The sequence below is a fragment of the Mytilus californianus genome, unplaced genomic scaffold, assembly GCF_021869535.1.
Source record: "Mytilus californianus isolate M0D057914Y unplaced genomic scaffold, xbMytCali1.0.p SCAF_3, whole genome shotgun sequence".
In the NCBI taxonomy this organism is placed as follows: Eukaryota; Metazoa; Mollusca; class Bivalvia; order Mytilida; family Mytilidae; genus Mytilus; species Mytilus californianus.
Window position 1 is genome coordinate 60040707 of NW_026262679.1, and position 18984 is coordinate 60059690.

The following is an 18984-nucleotide window of genomic DNA, read 5'->3' on the forward strand; positions in this document are numbered from 1 at the left end:
TAATCATTTAAAATATACACTATTAGTATAAAACAACTTTTTTATTGACTTTCTGTCCTAATGCAATGTAGTAAATAAGTGATTTTCTGATCTATGACTATATCTGTCCAATTACCAATCAACTGACCAGGTAGGGACTGGTTTTTGTAGTTAACACTATCAAAATTTCAATTGGCCAGTATTTGCTGGTTACATAGAGGTATTTGACAGCCCTAGTATTAACAGCTTTTTTGCCAACCTTGTACACTAATGTAACAAAGATTAGAGCAATATCAGCAGGCATTACAAACCAGAAATAAAATGCTTCGCAGAGCGCAGCCTGATACGACCGCAGAGGTCAAACCTTGAACAGTTGGGGCAAGTTTGGACACAATATTCAAGCTTGATACTGTCTGAATTTGGATTGTGATCAAATTTTTGGCATAATATAGGTTTCTGACACAAAATAAATGTGGTCAAAGAGCTTAAAAATTTGAAATGGGACATTCATTTTACCTAGAATGGTCTGATATCCAAATCTAACAACATGGTTAGATTCAGCATATAAAAAAACACCAAAAATTTAATTTTAGTTGAAATCAATCAAAAGTTTAATTTTGGACCCTTCAAACCTTAATATGGACTAATTTGAAAACAGGGCCCAAAATAAAAAATCTAAATGCACAATAAGATTCAGCATATCATACAGCCGCAATCATTCAGTTTTTGATGAAATCAAACAAAGTTTAATTTTGGACCCTTTTGACCTCAATGTAGACCAATCTAAAAATGGGGCCCAATATCCAAAAAAGTAATACAAGGTAAGAACCCCCAAAAATTAAAGACTTTAAATTAATCCCATTGAAATTGGTTAAAAGATTTGTATTTATTTTCAATTGAAGATTTCTTGCTATTGCACAATACTGTGCAATTGAAGATTTCTTCCTATAGCGCAATACTGTGCAATTGAAGATTTCTTGCTACTGCGCAATACTGTGTAATTGCAGATTTCTTGCTATTGCGCAATACTGTGCTATTGTGCAATACTGTGCTATTGCACAATACTGTGCTATTGCGCAATACTGTGCAATTAAAGATTTCTTGCTATTGCGCAATACTGTGCAATTGAAGATTTCTTGCTATTGCCCAATATTGTGCTATTGTACAATACTGTGAAATTGCGCAATACTGTGCAATTGAAGATTTCTTGCTATTGCGCAATACTGTGCAATTGAAGATTACAAAAACTTTGAAGAAAAAAAATATGAACCCCAAAAAATTGGGAAAAAAAATCCACTCCCCCCCCCCTCCCCCCAGTACAATTTTAGAGAGATCCATACACTTACATACAAGTTATTGTCTGGAAACTAGAAAAAATGCAATGAAGTTTATTAAACTAAAAGTTATTAGCAAATTTCCAATGGAATTTATTAATAATAAAGTTTTTGGCAAATTTCCAATATACATAATTTAAAAGCAGTTTAGGTGAGATAAACAAAAAAGCTTCATCAGCAACATTTTATACTGGCAAATTTCTAATGAAGTTCATTAAACTAAAGTTATTGGCAAATTTCCAATGGAATTTATTAATAATAAAGTTTTTGGCAAATTTCCAATATACATAATTTAAAAGCAGTTTAGGTGAGATATTCAAATGAGTTTCAATTACCAACCTTACACTGCCTTTAAAATTATGTTTTGTACTGAAGTAATTGTCCATTAACCTGGAAACCCTTACCCCCCCCCCCCCCCCCCCCCCCCCCTTTTTTGCACCTTATTCCTTAACGGTTTGAGCCATAACTCCCAAAGACAATTCTTACCATCCCTTTGTGGTATTCCAATATCCAAAATCTAAATACATGGTTAGATTCAGCATATCAAAGAACCCCAAGAATTCAATTTTTGATGAAATCAAATAAAGTTCAATTTTGGACCCTTTAAACCTCAATATGGACCAATTTGATAACCGGGCCCAAATATCAAAAATCTAAATACATGGTTAGATTCAGCATATCGAAGAACCCCATATATTCAATTTTTGTTGAAATCAAACAAAGTTTAATTTTGGACCCCGATTTGGACCAACTTGAATACTGGGCCCATAATCAAAAAACTAAGTACATGTTTAGATTCAGCATATCAAAGAACCCTAAGAATTCAATTTTTGTTAAAATCAAACTAAATTTAATTTTGGACCCTTTGGACCTTAATGTAGACCAATTTGAAAACGGGACCAAAAATTAAGAATCTAAATACACGGTTAGATTAGGCAATTACCCCCAAAATCAATCCCAGCCTTCCCTTTGTGGTATGGTACCTTGCAGTACAATTTCAGAGAGATCCATACACTTGAACACAAGTTATTGTCTGGAAACTAGAAAAATGCTTATTTTTGCACCCTTTTTGGCCCCTTATTCCTAAACGTTTTGGGCAATTACCCCCAAACTCAATTCCAGCTTTCCCTTTGTGATATGGAACCTTGTAGTACAATTTCATAAAGATCCATACACTTACACACAAGTTATTGTCATGAAACTAGAAAAATGCTTGTTTTATGCCCCTTTTTTGGCCCCTAATTCCTAATATTTTGAGGCAATTACCCCCAAAATCAATCCCAGCATTCCCTGTGTGATATGGAACCTTGTGGTACAATGTCAGAGAGATTCATACACTAACACACAAGTTATGTCTAAAAGTTAAAAAAATGCTTATTTTTGGCCCCCAATTCCTTAACTGTTGGTACCATAACCCCCAAAATCAATCCCCACCTTCCTTTTGTGGTATTAAACCTTATGGTAAAATTTCATAGAGATCCATTCACTTAAACTAAAGTTAAAGTGCGAAAACCAATGTGTCTTCGGACGATGACGACAACGACGACGACGACAACGCCAACGTCATACCAATATACTTTGCGGTCGTATAAAAAGGCTGGATAATTGTTTTATTTCAGAATGACAGAAACATAGAAGGTTGGGTATCACAAAATACCTCAGCCATAAAGTGGCAAGGGCAAAAAAGACTGAATTCCTTACTATAATCTCCATAATGTCTTGGAGGTGCCCCAGTCTGGGGAGATGTAGGGTGTGGTGCCTGTCCCCCAGGAGCTGAGTATGCCTGAGACGATGGTGCTCCTGCTGGTGCTTGTCCATATCCTCCACCATATGGTGCCTGGCTTGATGGGGGCTGTCCTGGTGCCCCAGGTTGTCCTGCTGCAGGAGCATGGCCAGGCTGTGATGTAGCTGGCCATGAACCATATGGATTAGCACCTCCCTGCTGATAACTTTGTTGCTGGTATCCTTGATAACCTGGTAATATGAAATCATTTAATTTTTTTTATATATTAACAATAATCATTATAAGCAATTTTGTCATTACTTCCCAAGTTTACGTATATGTTGTGTGATGAAGATCTGAGAACAAAATATTCCAATCTATTATAAACAAACCTCCATAACTCTTTATAAAAAAAAAATTGTTTTTAGTATCTAATTTTGTGTTTTAATTTTACACCACAAAACTTTCCATCAGGAAACTTATATATAGACATATAACTACCCCTGCGGCTCTTTTCACAAAAAATCTTAAAGGTAAAATTACTTGTAAGCCATGAACATTTCAGCACATTTTACAATCAATTTTAATCGTAAGATTTTTTGTAAAAAAAGTGGCAGCTTTTCAAATTCTTGCCCAAAAACATGACTGAGAACTTTGAAACCAACTAGTACTAAAGGAAACACACAAAAAAACCAACAACTTTAGAAAAATTGTTTTCCACATGTAAATAATTCAAAAACCTTTATAGCTACATATATGCCAAGTACAACTCTTAAAGTAACAGAAATAAATTTTTATCATAAGAATATTGACTTTTGTCTCAAGGAAATGACTCAAATTTACAAATAATATGAATTATGCAATGCTTTGCTTCCAGTTCTCAAAAATGACATAAAACAGTTCCATGGATTTACAAATAATTAAATCTTCAAGGGTTGGAAAGAAGATCGCTAGGAATCATGTAGATACCACTATAATTTTTTTAATTTTTTCCCGAAAACACATGAATTCAAAAGATAATTAAATCAGTTTCAATTATTCAAATATAAACATGAAAAATACCAGACATTTACAAAATATAGCTCATCATTACAAATGTTAATTAATATGGATTCATTTATTTACATGGGTACCAAATTTTGTGGATTGATGGAATATTGCATTTTCTTGGGTATTAGATTTCGTGGTTTTGCCAAAATTTGCATACAAGCTTTTGGAAAAGGTGATCTTTGTTAAACATTTAAATTCGTGGTTCACATATATCCACAAAATTCAAATACATTGGTATCCCACAAATACTAATGAATCCACAGTAGTAAGATGAAATCTAATCACTGATTGAGAAACTCCTTCTGATTACAAAAAACTCATGCAGCTCATATTTACTTAAATTCTGATAAATGTTCAGTCAGAAATGATTATAATTAGAGAAAACACAGATGAACTGATTTTGAAGGCAGCCATCATTCACTCGTGTAAAATTTCAATTCTCTTAATCCATAAACATGATCTTCACAATAATTGTTGTACAAGGTGAAACCTACCAACGGAACTCTGAACAGGGGCAGGTGGTTGGGTCGGTGCTGCTGCCACTGTAGGGGGATTCTGAGGGGGCCATCCTCCTAAAACATAACTGCATTTTATAGACAAATTTCTAAGACTTGAAGAACAACAGCCATGCAAGCTATGAAACTGGAAAAGGCAGCAACATTCATGCATCTTTGACTAACAGGTGGTAATTTGTGCTTGGGTGACTAGAAAGGCCATTGCTTTAACTCAAACAACACAGAATAATTCAGGGTAAAAAGCCTCATGCACTTCTAAAATATTCTTTATCTCCATTTCAATAAACTCTTCTATAACATGCATTTGATCAGAGCATCAAACAAGACCCAATTATCTAATCAGACAAAATCTGAGAACAAAACAAATAACTTCATCTTCCATTTGCATCGTCTTGCCACAACAACTTAGTACAAAGGATTTAAAAATACCATTGTCAGTTAAATATCTGATAACAGATAAGTGCATGTGGCTGTCTGTTGGCAGTAATACCCATGGTAAGAGAGAAGTTTTTTATTGTTTGTAATTGCCCTGTTTTGTAAAAAGATTTCACATGGATAAATCCAACATCAGTAAATACAAACAATAAGAAACTCATTCTACCTTACCATAAAAGGGAAGGATTGCTTGGATTTGAGTACTATCTCATCTTGGATTTAAATGAGCTTCCAATGGTATTTTTAAATGTGGTGTATATAATCCTCAACTTAAATACAAGAGAGCAACATAACTTCAAGCAGCTCAAAATTTTAATCATGCTCTATAATCTGACAAAAAATGCTATTTAACTCAAATTTTACCATGGTGTACAATAAATTTCATCACTCTTTTTTATTCAGGGTAATTCCAGAAAAAGTTATAGAGAATTTAAGTACTCAATTCTAGTCTTTAGGGTTTGTGCGACAGAGACTTAAAAAAGCATCAACTAGTTTTTTTCGTCAATTTTTTTGGTAAATGGGTCTGATACACCTATCCATGCTATCCAGCTGAGAGCATCTCAGACCTTGTATACTCATTTCTCTTAATAACCCCTCTGGATTAAAAATGCACATCTCATACCTTGTATACTCATTTCTCTTAATAACCCCTCTGGATTAAAAATGCACATCTCATACATTGTATACTCATTTCTCTTAAGAACCCCTCTGGATTAAAAATGCACATCTCAGACCTTGTATACTGATTTCTCTTAAGAAACCCTCTGGATTAAAAATGCACATCTCAGACCTTGTATACTCATTTCTCTTAAGAACCCCTCTGTATTAAAAATGCACAAACTCAGCAAAATGGAATTGTTTTCAGGGTACCAGATTTTGCTCCTGATCTCATTCTTGTTGAAATTTATGCTGTCAAATATTTTTTGAAATGGCATTTTCTCAGAAAGTAGCCTTTAATTAGATTTTTCTTGACTTTCAAATTCAATTTCTTTAAGATTTCAACAATATGCACTAAGATCAAATAAAACAGTAATATTGATTGGGATTATAATCTGAAACAGACCATTCTAAGAGTGATTTTTGTCAAGTTTGTATCTTTATGACACAATGGTTTCAGGGTAAAATTAAAAAAAAAAGTTAACAGTGCCTGAACAAACACAAAGCATTTAGATTCTAAATGGTGACAAAAGCTCATAATGAATTATGGATCAGATAAACTAAAAGTACCTTTCAAGCTAAACTAATTTTTTTCATCAGTAATAGCCCATTCTTATTTGAAATGTTTGAAATTAATTTCAAATGTTTTAATATGTACTATTTTTTTTTTGTAATGAGGTAAATTTAGTACAACATACACATGCAAGCAATTAACAACAAAATTCTTTTCATCATGGAGTTACCATACTTTTCTTTTTTCTTTCATTTACACAACTATTTATTGATCTACTGTCTTGCACAGTCTGTCATTTCAAAATTGTCTAAATCTTCCCTTTCGTCATAATTTATTTTAAACATAACATATATATATATACATCACTGATTTTTAATTTTAAAAATTTCTTTTAGGATTTTATGTTTTCAATAAAAAAAAAAAAAGCAGAATTGTTGTTGCACACAACAAGAGATTGAATTTAAAAAAATGTCTGACTTTAAGACTGATCGTAATGGCTAATATAAAAAAATAAAAATTTCAGTGCAGGAATCATAAAATACCAAGATGTAGACTGGTTTTTTAATATTATTGATTACAATGTTCTATAACAAGATTCTTCCAAGGCATTAAATACTTTTTCTAGATTCCATGAAGTTTTAAGAACCCTGATATAAGTTTGTCTTTTAATATTATTAACTGGATCCACATCATACATTTTTGTTATTTCTAGTATGTAATAGGATTTTTATTATGTGTTTGATCAATGTATAGTCAAAATCAAATCAGATAATCTGTTAATAGTGAAATCCAAGGACAATCTAAAAACTGTGCAGAAAGAACAATTTAGTGCATTTATCTTGACCACATCCTTAACAGAGGTCTCTTAAAAATTGCATTTAAATGACAATGATTATATATTCCAGTTACTTTTTTAAAACAAACTTGGGATTCATTTTAGATCTCTATCCTAATAATACAAAAAAATCCACATGATTTTCTTATTTGCTTTCATTTTTGTTGCAATCCTTTTTTTCATTTGTTAGTGTGTTCTCATTTCTTCTGGACTATACCTTGCTGAGGTTGTTGACCCCAGCCAGGACCTCCTTGTGGCTGTCCATAACCTTGGTAACCAGGGGCCTGTCCATATGGTTGCTGATGTGGTGGTCCTTGTGGAGGTGCCCCATACCCAGGTTGATATCCTGCACCATTAGGGCCATATCCTGGTGGTCCACCTTGCTGTTGGGCCTGTTGCTGTTGCTGGGTCCACTGTGTAGCAGCCTCTTGCCATGTCTCTGGTGTCGGTTGGGTACCAACTCCAGTTATCATCTGTTGAATAGCCGTAATGGCCTCTTGATGCTGTTTTCCATTCCTGGGTTCTGCCCTTTTACATTCAACCTGTCAAAATGATCAAAACATGCTATGAAACATAAACAAGATTATTCAATTATCTCTTATGCTAGTACAATGACCTAATTTATCATAGACCTTAAGTTATTATCATTCAAAACATTACCACTTAACGTTAAATACAACTTAATTAAAACTCTAAGTAAACTTACTTTACATCTCTTGAATTATTTCTATTACTCTTATGTCTTATAGATTAATACTAATGAATTATCACTATAAACTTAGTTTACTAGGTTACTGACTATATAAATTACTTATCATTACGTAAACAACTTAAAGAAAAATCATAATATAAATCCATTTCAATACATTTAAAAAGCTGAAATATACATATATATTCATCACTCAATAGCTACACAAGTTTGATTATCACCATCAAAATACTGTTAAAACAGATAAAACATGCACAGATTTCTCGCCAAAACAAAGCAGATCTCATTCTATCTCAAGATATCAATAATAAATAATTCTCCCCAAAGAACATGAATTTTCAAACATACAAACACATACATACATCTATATATATATAGAGAGAATACATGGGAATGAAGACATATCACATATATTGTATATCTGAATAGGTGCATTCAAAAAAAGGTCTAGCTTTAAATCTGTATAAAAGGAACGTTGATATTTGTCTACAGGTTAAAAAAACTGTGCAATCTAATAATAAAAAGCAATGATCAAGGTGGCAGTTTTGTCTATGAAATACCAGAAATCTAAGTACCTAATTTATCTAACATCTTACTTGTACCGAAAAAAAAAAATGTTGGTGCCAAAATACTTGTCACATTTTCATCATTAAGTGCAATATGCTGGATTAAAGAAAAATTTAATTTTAACCACTCAGCAAAATTGCATACAATGCTTTCATCTGAAGTTGAAACAAATTATCAAAATAGAAAACTTAATAGATTATCATATTAATTCGTGATAAATATATCATATACATATATTATGTTTCTAAATTTTGGTACTCAAATAACAGCCTTTGGAGTTGTTACTTGATTTACTTTGAAATGAAGGGGAAAAGACTTTAAGCGATCAGAGGACTATAAAAAAACTATAATTATTGATGTAAACTTTTGTTATTTTCTGTAGGCTCTTGCGCCAACATTTGTATGTCTTTTTATCAGCAATTTGTACATTTTCCCTTTGATCTTACTGCTTAATATGTTTTAAGATCATGGACAGGACCTGATACTCTAAAATATTAGGCACTATTTGATGTCACGTATCAGTGCAGAAACATCAGAAGTGCATGTCCATCTGCATCAATTTATTCAATGAAATGTGCATACTTCATTTATGTAACCGAACATCAATCACAACATTTTGTAGGTTTTAAAATAGTTTTACTAAAATTTAATCAACCAAAAAAACATTTGTGAAGACAAATTGCTGATAAAAAGAATAATGACATTTCATGTTTTGATACTGATCTCATCAACTTGCCCTGGCAGGCTCACTTGATATTCTTGCTGATAAAGTCAGTTTCAAAAACATAAAATGCCACTATTCTATATGTAGTGGAGAAAAAAATCTTCCAAACTAGTTTTTTTCTCATCAACATCTAATAATCTACTCCAGTTTAAAAAAATGATTCCAAAGAAATAGAGAACAGAAACGAAAAATTCAGCAATTTTTCCATTTGTAAAGGGACATAACTCTAGAACGGTTAAAGTGATGCCACCAAAATTCAAACTTGATCTGTTTTGTGGTAATAATCATTTTGTATAAGTTTCATAATATTTGGTTGAGGCAAACTAAAGTTAGAGAATGGAAACCAACTTTTGGACATACGGACGGACAAGGGTAAAACTTAATGCCCCCTCCGCTACGGCGGGGGCATAAAAATAAAATCCAACAAAGGTGCACTTAATAAAATTGTCTTACAACATTTGAATTAGCTTTAAAAAAATTTAACAAAAATCGGTAGAATAAAACCAGTTATGTGTAACAAGTAAAGAGTTCCCTATGTACCTGTATGCCTATATTTATTCTTTACACTGTACTCAATTTTATTGCAAATTTTCTAATCTAATCTGTTGCTATTTTATGGTATTTGTGCCCTAAAAAATGGCCTTAATAATTTCAGTGTATTTACATTGTATTATGTGCTTAAACATATTTATTTGTAGTGTTTAGGAATACATCTATACTTGACACAATCTAACCCTATCTCAACTATATCTATTTACAACCTATATAAGACAAATAAAATGACATACTCTACTTTAAACTTACAACTACCTTATTACCAATGAGATCTGCTTTGTCTTGTTAAAATATGGTGAATTTTACCACATCTGTATCCATTTCTCTCAAAGTGCAAAGGGCATAATCAAAATCACATACCATAAAAATAACTATTTTTTTCTGCCTTTTTTACCATTTTGTACGAATATTTTGAATGTTATACTTAAATCTTCATACATCTACCCTCCATCTTTATTTTTCTTATTCTCTCTGCAGACAGTGACGTATGGTATAAGGATGTCCAAAACAATTTATCTTTTTGCTATTTAAGGCAAAAATCACTAACAGCAGAATAGAAAGTGTGGCTAACTTGACACAAATTTACAGAAATGGATACAGATCGTAAATATATATTCACTGTTATCAATCTGGGGGGTGAAAATATCTACGACAGAAGGCTGCAGAGAAATAAAGCTATGCAGGACGGACTTTACTTTTAAATAATGTTAACAAACTGTGACTTTGTTATTCTTCATGAGCAAGTTAAACAGTTTAACATTTACCAGTAACTTGTTTATTTTAAAAGATGTTTTCCTCTTATGTCCCCCTCCTAATGGAGGATTCAATAGCTTTGCAATTGGATACGAGTTGCAAGTAAAATTTGTTAAAGACCTAGATATCAATCATGTCTCAATTTGCTAACATGTTTACAATAAGTCCTTTTCATTTCTGTTTGAAATCATCACCACCAAACAATGGTTGATTTAAACAGCATGTGTACCCATTCATTACATTTTAACGGATATATCAGACAGTCTTCTTGCTTAAAAATTTATTTTAATTCATTTACCATCAAGGACAAAACTTGTGCAAGCTGAACTTATTTGGGACTCCTACTTGTAAATCTCTCGTTAAAAGATAAATTATTTCCTAGAAGTTCAGTTTGGACAGGTTTTTTTTAAAATTTTCAACAAGAAAATGACAAATTAAAAAGTAATCACATGCCAGGATAAAGACTGTCTAATGATCCTTTCATAATTCAATATTTTGCCTTACAGATCTGACTTCAAAGTAGTAAAGCCCATGAAAGCAAATCTACAAAATACTTACCTTGATAAAAGTAGAAATTTGTTATGTTACATTGATGATTTAATTAATCTATCTCAAAAGTACATACACAACTTTAGCATATATATAATAGAAAATTTAAAAAAAAAATCCTTTTAAGTACTTTAATCTATATATACATCTAGATTATATCCACATGTTTTCTTATTCTCTCCAAAGAGGAAGACACCTTCTGATAAAAAAAAAATTAATATATGATGCTCTGATGGGCAAGTTTTACTATTTTTAGCTGTAGCATTAGGGCTCATGTTCATAATAGTTATAATTATATTTGTAATCATAAAAATTGTTAATATAGAATCACAAAATACTACATTATATCTTAGCTAACTATGAAGGGTCCTATTTTTTTGTAATTTTTTTCTTTTTTAATATGGAATTATGCTTCTTAAACACATGTGTTCGGTGTTCCCGAATAGTATAATGTTACATGAAATTAATCACGTCCCTGTCTTTACATCATCTACTTATACTTGGACTGTGGACAGATAAACATTGTGTATAACAACTCCAAGACAAGACACTTATTATAAATGACTCCATTTTGAATGTTAGTTATATCTAATACTTGAACTATTCAAGTGTGTACTGTGTGCATAAAAATTAAGTTTGATTGACTGTTAGGTCATGTAGGTGAACCATTAATTCTTTATCATCTATAAAAGAAATATGTTTTATGATTTTGAAAGTGACTTATAGACCCAATGGGTCGGGTGTATTATATTTGTTTTTGTAACATACTTGTATTTTGTTAAATTGTCTTACACATGTCACTAATAAAAATTTTCTTACTTACTTACTATTATAAATGAAAAACAAACAAGCGTTATTAAGTTTTAATTCTGCCTTTTGATATCTGTGCCATGATTTTAATGGCAAGTAATAACTATTTAACTCTTTCAATAGAAAGTTAACAAAGGAAATATTGGTTTTATGCTCCAATTAGCAACCAAACAAACTTAACTTCATTGCCCTTTGTACACACCAAAGTATATATGCAGGTAAATGAAGCAGACAGATGTATAATATACATGTAGCATGTTTAATGCATATAAAATAAATTGCTGGCATGTCAGATTTTGTAATACATTTTTTTACGAATCACCAAATAAAAAATATCTATCTATAGCAACACCACACCACACTTGTAATAATCATTAATTAAGATCCAGTGTATCTACATAGATGTTCTAATACTTTTAAGCATATGTATTAAAGATATAAACACTCTTTTATAGTAAATCTCCTGTGAAAGCAAAAAATTAACTTGTAAATGTCAGATCTGTAGGCAAAATATTGTCAAATTGTTATAAATAAATTACATGATCTCAACTGGCTTTTTTCCAAGTATTTTGAATACCAGTAACTGGTGGTCATCTAGTACATTGTTTTTAATTCAAAACATTATTTCCAAAGACATCAGTTTGTGTAAATTAAAAATTAAGTTTGGTGTTGAACAATTTCAATATAAAACTTTCTAAAGAGATGAGCCATTTCTGAGTGCCCAACACAATACTCTATAAACAATTTTACTTAACTCACTTTGAAAAAAACAAGATGAGATCTGCAATTTCATAATTAATTTAAAATAAAATTTAACCTTCTTATTACTGATAACCACATAGTGCTCACTGCACACGGCGTCTACGCTATCTTCTGACTCAAATGTCAAAAATCCAAATCCTAATGTATATATAAGTACATAAATAATAATAACATTTTTGTCTATTTCAATCTGAAATACAAACTAGGTATATTATAAAATTTACAGAAATTACTTCTATACATGTATAATTTTTAACACTACATGTTATATCTTTCATTAATAACTAAAATTACATATTTAATTTCAAGAAAACAAAACTTATACATGTACATGTAAATAACATCACATGATCTTTCATTAAATACTGGTTCAGGTTTTCCATAAATAGTAATTACTAAAGCTATTTATCTTAAATATATGTGGTGGTATATAACAATTATCTTACTTAAGTACAAAAAATCATACTCTTTGTCATGGTATATTTCATATATAAAATAAGAAAAATGCAGACAGCTTGTATTGAAGTATTTCTACCAGCAAAACGTAACTACCTCTTTACTATATGCAGAGCAGGCATATGTGCATATTAATATGCTAATCTCCCATTGTCTTCAATCATTTCATTTATAAACATGATAGAAGTGAAATTTGCCGCCCATACATTTTCCCTGGAATAGCCCCTATGTTACTTTAAAGAAATGTGGATGCAGTTGTAGGCCCTGGACATATCAGATGTAATTGCTTTAGTTTTTACAAACTTTTAATTTTTATTCCATTTTTTTTTTCACAAATTTAAGCATGTGTAAATAATTTTGATGGTTGGCCAGACTTATCTTATTTCAAAAGATGGTAATTTTAGAACATATTCAAAAATATTGGGTGTTTAAGGTAGATTGGAAATCAAGATTTTCAAAATAATTTATCAAAATGTAATATGTATTGTGCTTTTTTTTTCAAAAGTATAATTAAATGTATGGAACACAGACTATTTTTCTAAGCTACATGTGTTCAAAATTGTCAGATTTTGCATAGACAATAAATGGAAAAACCAATTTTGTGTGATAGAAAGAAAACAAAATGATAGAATTTTAAGGTAATAGTTGAGAAGATATCCCTAACAATGTGCTTCTAGAAAATAAAAATAAAATTTTGGGTCACAGGAACAAACAAAACAAAATAGGTAAATTTATTATATATTCCATTATTAATATAATATTATCTGAGTTATCTCCCCTTGTACGGCTAAGATGAAAACAAATTGAATCAAACAAAAAATATTCTGTATTTGCAAAAAAAAATCATAGTAAAAGTTCTGTTCAAAATTTAATGGGATGGGGATGGAGGGCACTCAATTACTGAAATATGGGTAATCATTTTATTCCTTACATTTTTTAATAAGTAAAATGATTTATTTTTATTTTATGGGTGGTCAAAGTCCTAAAAAAAAGTGCCTTACAAGCCCATCATGCATTTAATTCTGGAACAGCCCTGAGATATGTTGTATTTATTCTTCATAATTGTTAAAAAAAAATTCCTTTAAACTTTTTTGACACAATATAGTTGCATGTTTCGGTATTGGACGATAAGGTCTTCAAATAAACTCATATGAATGTGACAAACAAAGTCAGTAAACTTTTGTAACAATTTTCATTGACCCTTCATGTCAAGTGTCAAACCATAATAACTGATTATTTTTCAATTGTAAAAAGTAGCAAATTCAATATTTAATTTTTTTTTTACTTTAGATGGTTTTTGCCCAACCAAAGGTTAACTTTTCTAAAGATTATATCTACTTATCACCAAATAGCCCTTCAAAAAGTAAATATATAAGGAATATTCTTTTTTGTAGTTTTGTGCTGTAGGGTTGCTGTCTTTTTTGATGTATAACCTACATATCCTTGTATTTCTATCTCTCAAATTTAATGGAAGACCATCTATTGGTTTGTTCCCCTGAAAGATTTTTTACACTCAGTTATCTACAACTATTTCATGTTGTCTCTGAATGCCAATTGACAAATATATTATAGTTTGTAATGTGATGACTATCATTTGAGTAAAGTATCGAGTTAAAGTAAATGGGTGATGTCACAGACTTTATAAGACTTTTCTTGCAAATAAGTTGCTAAACCAATCTGACTGAAATATTGATCAGGTGTCATCCCTTTGCTTACAAAGATTTGAAAACATTCCATCTGTCTTTCAGTTTTATAGACCTTTCAGGATCCTCTGGTTTTATCGCAATGATACACACCTTCAAAAAATGAAGGTTGTAATATCATTGGCTGATCTTATAATAATCAGAACAAAAAGAAGAACGGAATGTTGTTAGATCCTTGTAAACAAAGCGTGTACACAGGATCTGCGACTCATTTCACAAAAAAATCTTATGAAAAAAAATACTCATAAGTTATGACCATTTCAGTACAATGATGAGCAATTTTTATCGCAAGTTTTTTCGTGAAAAGAGCCCCTATATTTTCATCAGATGGCACGTTAAACTGGAACTAAACATAAAACATTGCATTTATATTTCATTTCATTAACTGTGGATTTGAATTGATGAATGAGGATTCAAATATAATTTTGAGAAATTTTTTTTTTCACCAATTATACATGCATTCTAAGTTTCCATTCAAGCATATCTAATAACTGATAATAAAAGTTAAATGATTTTTTTTTAATTTCAACATTTCAATTTTGTAAGCAAAATCTTACAAAATTGAGTGTTGTCATGTTCTTTGACAGTAAGTGATAACATATAACCAACAGTAAACTCATGTATTCTTAATAAACAAGGAATAAGTACTAAGGGCTGTTTCAGGATTAAATGCATCAAGGGTATGGGAGGCACTTTTTAAGACCCCAACCACCCATAAAATAAAAATTTTGATTTTACTTATAATTCTTACAAAATTCTGATGAAAATGCAACCACCCATATTAATTAATTTAAGTGCCTCCCATCTCCTACCTGATGAATTTTGGAACAGCCTTAAGGTCATTATTCTGTATAAGATCAAAATACACCAACCATGTACAAGAACAAAAACCTTTAATATCAATGGTTCTCACTAGTCAAACTACTCAAATATGTATAGTCCTAAATTTATTGTTATTTATCTTGATACCCTATATATATCTACTTTTTTTTTAAATCTTCAACCTTTCCAGTACTATGTGTATGAACACATCTTCTGTAAAAAGTAACCTAATAATAATTCCTTATTTACAATTATTAATTTTATTGTCAGTATCTTATTTTCTTCTTTAACCCTGCTGAATTAAAGTACTAATATTGAATATAATTTTTTTTTACTTTACATAAGATCTACAACGATAAAAATATTTCTTCATTAAAAATCAGCCATTCCAGAAAGATGAACTTAACCACACAATAATTACTAAATAAGCAAAACCTTAAGGTGAATTATTATAGTTATTTTTCATAAGTATGATATTTTCTGTATTCAGATTCCAGAGTAGTGTTTCCTTAGTTACATAGATTCTCGGGCCAAATACTGCGTCAAAAAAATGCTGTCAGTCGATTTTTATTTTGGACCAAAATTACAAGGTAAACCCAAAAGTGGAAACCAGCAGTTTTGATTTACTACTTTAAAAGTACTTATAATTGTGCAATGCAATTTTTGCAGCAAGAGGAATACTAAATAGACCATAAGGTGTGTTTTTTTCTGTCAGTACACAGACTTGGCAAAATACAAATTTCTGGAAATTATGCACTTTGTTGTGTATTCAAATTGATTTCAATTAAAAAAAAATCGATTAAAAACAGTTTTCATAATGTAGTTCATCAGATGGAGCAATTAAAAGATTAAGAATAGGACAAAGGATAGCATACTGTAATGTGAAGTTAAATATCGTCTTGTTTGGTCAAATAAAATTTATTTAGCTTTGCTGATACTCTGCTTTTCAAAAGGATTTTTTTAGTTTTGCTGTATTTCATTTCAAGCTTTTGCTATGGCAAATTAATGGTTCAGACAGAGAAAGAACACATACAAATTTTATGACATGATCTAACATCCACTGTCTGAACTGTTGTATTGCCAGAGCAAAAGCTATACAAAGCAAGCTGATTTCTCTTTCCTTTACATGACCTACCTTTTGACTTTTTGGTTTCTTGATCTACCACAACATTGACATCAAGCACCTGTGAACAGAAGTCAAATTTTTCGATTAGAAAAAGTTAACAGCAAACCATATGCATTGACTGACAATGTTGGTTAATGTATAGCCGACTATACAGTATGGGTTTTTCTCATTGTTGAAGGCGGTAAGTTTGCCTATAATTGATTACAGCCACTTCATTTGAACTTTTGTGGTTAGTTGTATCATTGGCAATCGTACCACATCTCCTTATTTTTATAATAAACAATGCAGTCATAGCATGATGACATTTTTTTTCAACTGGAGTACTCTCCTTTTTAAAATAAACAATGCAGTTATAGCATGGTGACATTTTATTTTACTGTAGTACTTCCATTCTTTTTTAAATTGGTGTGCCATAGATATGTACATTTTCATCTTGTGTAAACACAGCATACAAATAGTTTGTATTCTTATTTTGCTGATGAACAAGTATGAAAGACATTTAAAAGTTTTCCATGCCCAATATCATGCAGACTCATTTGGACTTCCTTTTCTATGACCCTGCTTTTCAATGCAGATACAAGTATCATATCACCCAGGCTTCCTCTTTTCCTATAGAATTTTTTTAAAAACAAACAAGTTTCTGTCAAAGTTGAATACAACATGTACTAGCTAAATAAAATGCTCCGCTGGGCGCAGCTTGATACGAACGCAGAGGTCGAACCCTGAACAGTTGGGGCAAGTATGGACACAACATTCAAGCTTGATACAGCACTGAATTTGGATTGTGATTAAATATTTGACACAGCATAGGTTTCTGACACAGAATGAATATAGTTTAAGAACTTAAAAATCTTTAATTTACCTATTCAAACCATATCATTATTATCTGCTTTTATATATAAATCAGAAATAACCAATTTAAAGTGGAAAATTTTAAAGAAAAAAAAGGGGAAAAAAAATCCCCCCCCCCCCCCCCCCAAGTTTTTTGAACCCCCTTATGATTCATCACCCCCAAACTCAATCCCAGCCTTCCCTTTGTGGTATAGTACCTTGCAGTACAATTCAGAGAGATCCATACACTTGAACACAAGTTATTGTCTGGAAACTAGAAAAATGCTTGGTTTTTTTTCCCTTTTTTGGCCCCAAATTCCTAAACGTTTAAGGCAATTACCCCCAAACTCAAACCCAGCTTTCCCTTTGTGATATGGAACCTTGTAGTACAATTTCATAAAGATCCATACACTTACACACAAGTTATTGTCCCGAAACTAGAAAAATGCTTGTTTTTTTGCCCCTTTTTTGCCCCTAATTCCTAAAATTTTGAGGCAATTACCCCCAAAATCAATCCCAGCCTTCCCTTTTGGTATGGTACCTTGCAGTATAATTTCAGAGAGATCCATACACTTGAACACAAGTTATTGTCTGGAAACTAGATAAATGCTTATTTTTGGCCCCTTATTCCTAAACATTTTGGGCAATTACACCCAAACTAAATTCCAGCTTCCCCTTTGTGATATGGAACCTTGTAGTACAATTTCATAAAGATCCATACACTTACAAGTTATTGTCATGAAACTAGAAAAATGCTTGTTTTTTGCCCCTTTTTTGGTCCCTAATTCCTAAAATTTGGAGGCAATTACCCCCAAAATCAATCCCAGCATTCCCTTTGTGATATGGAACCTTATGGTACAATTTCAGAGAGATCCATACACTAACACACAAGTTATGTCTCGAAGTTACAAAAATGCTTATTTTTGGCCCCTAATTCCTTAACTGTTGGTACCATAACCCCCAAAATCAATCCCAACTTTCCTTTTGTGGTATTAAACCTTATGGTTAAATTTCATAGAGATCCATTTACTTAAACTAAAGTTAGAGTGCGAAAACCAATGTGTCTTCGGACGACGACGACGATGCCAACGTCATACCAATATACGACCGCAAAATTTTTTTGCGGTCTAATAAAAAATAGTGTATAATTACAGTTTTGGACTTTGGAACAGACAATCAACTTTTAAAAAATTTAGTCATAAAGTTGGCTACAAACAGGACTCCTTTAATTTTTTGTGTGCATTTTATCCTTCTAACTTTATATTCAGTTTGAGAGTGAGTCAGCACAATAAAGTCAATAAACACATTAATAAATTCCTCCAAAATAATCTTTATTACCATCATGTTTGTTAAGTCTTACCTTGCCATATTTACTGAAGTAGTTAGTCAGGTATTCAGCATCCACATTTGGCAGACCTCCCATGAATATCTTCGGATGGTTGTCTAAGTTTTTGTTAGTTCTTGGTGCCTGTTGAAAAGACTGAAAATCGTTTCACATAGGGAAACTATTAAGGTTATTAAGGTGTTCATTTTATATTATAAACGGTAAAACCTGACGAAACTGTTTACCATGCA

At 31.3% G+C, this 18984-nt stretch overlaps 1 protein-coding gene across 6 annotated transcripts in view; it reads right to left on the reverse strand.

Moving 5' to 3' along the window:
- Positions 1–18984, reverse strand: part of LOC127733079 (DAZ-associated protein 1-like) — a 48827-nt gene that overhangs the window by 4371 nt on the left and 25472 nt on the right. For 4 of the 6 annotated variants that reach the window (XM_052242363.1, XM_052242362.1, XM_052242361.1 and 1 more), the window contains exons 5-10: positions 18770–18889; positions 16588–16636; positions 12527–12609; positions 7260–7584; positions 4581–4658; positions 3015–3287 (exon numbers count right to left, since the gene is read on the reverse strand). In XM_052242363.1, coding sequence (XP_052098323.1) covers positions 3015–3287; positions 4581–4658; positions 7260–7584; positions 12527–12609; positions 16588–16636; positions 18770–18889 — 928 coding nt within the window. The remainder of the gene's footprint in view (positions 1–3014; positions 3288–4580; positions 4659–7259; positions 7585–12526; positions 12610–16587; positions 16637–18769; positions 18890–18984) is intronic. The other 2 variants (XM_052242359.1, XM_052242360.1) reach the window with 2 other exon arrangements.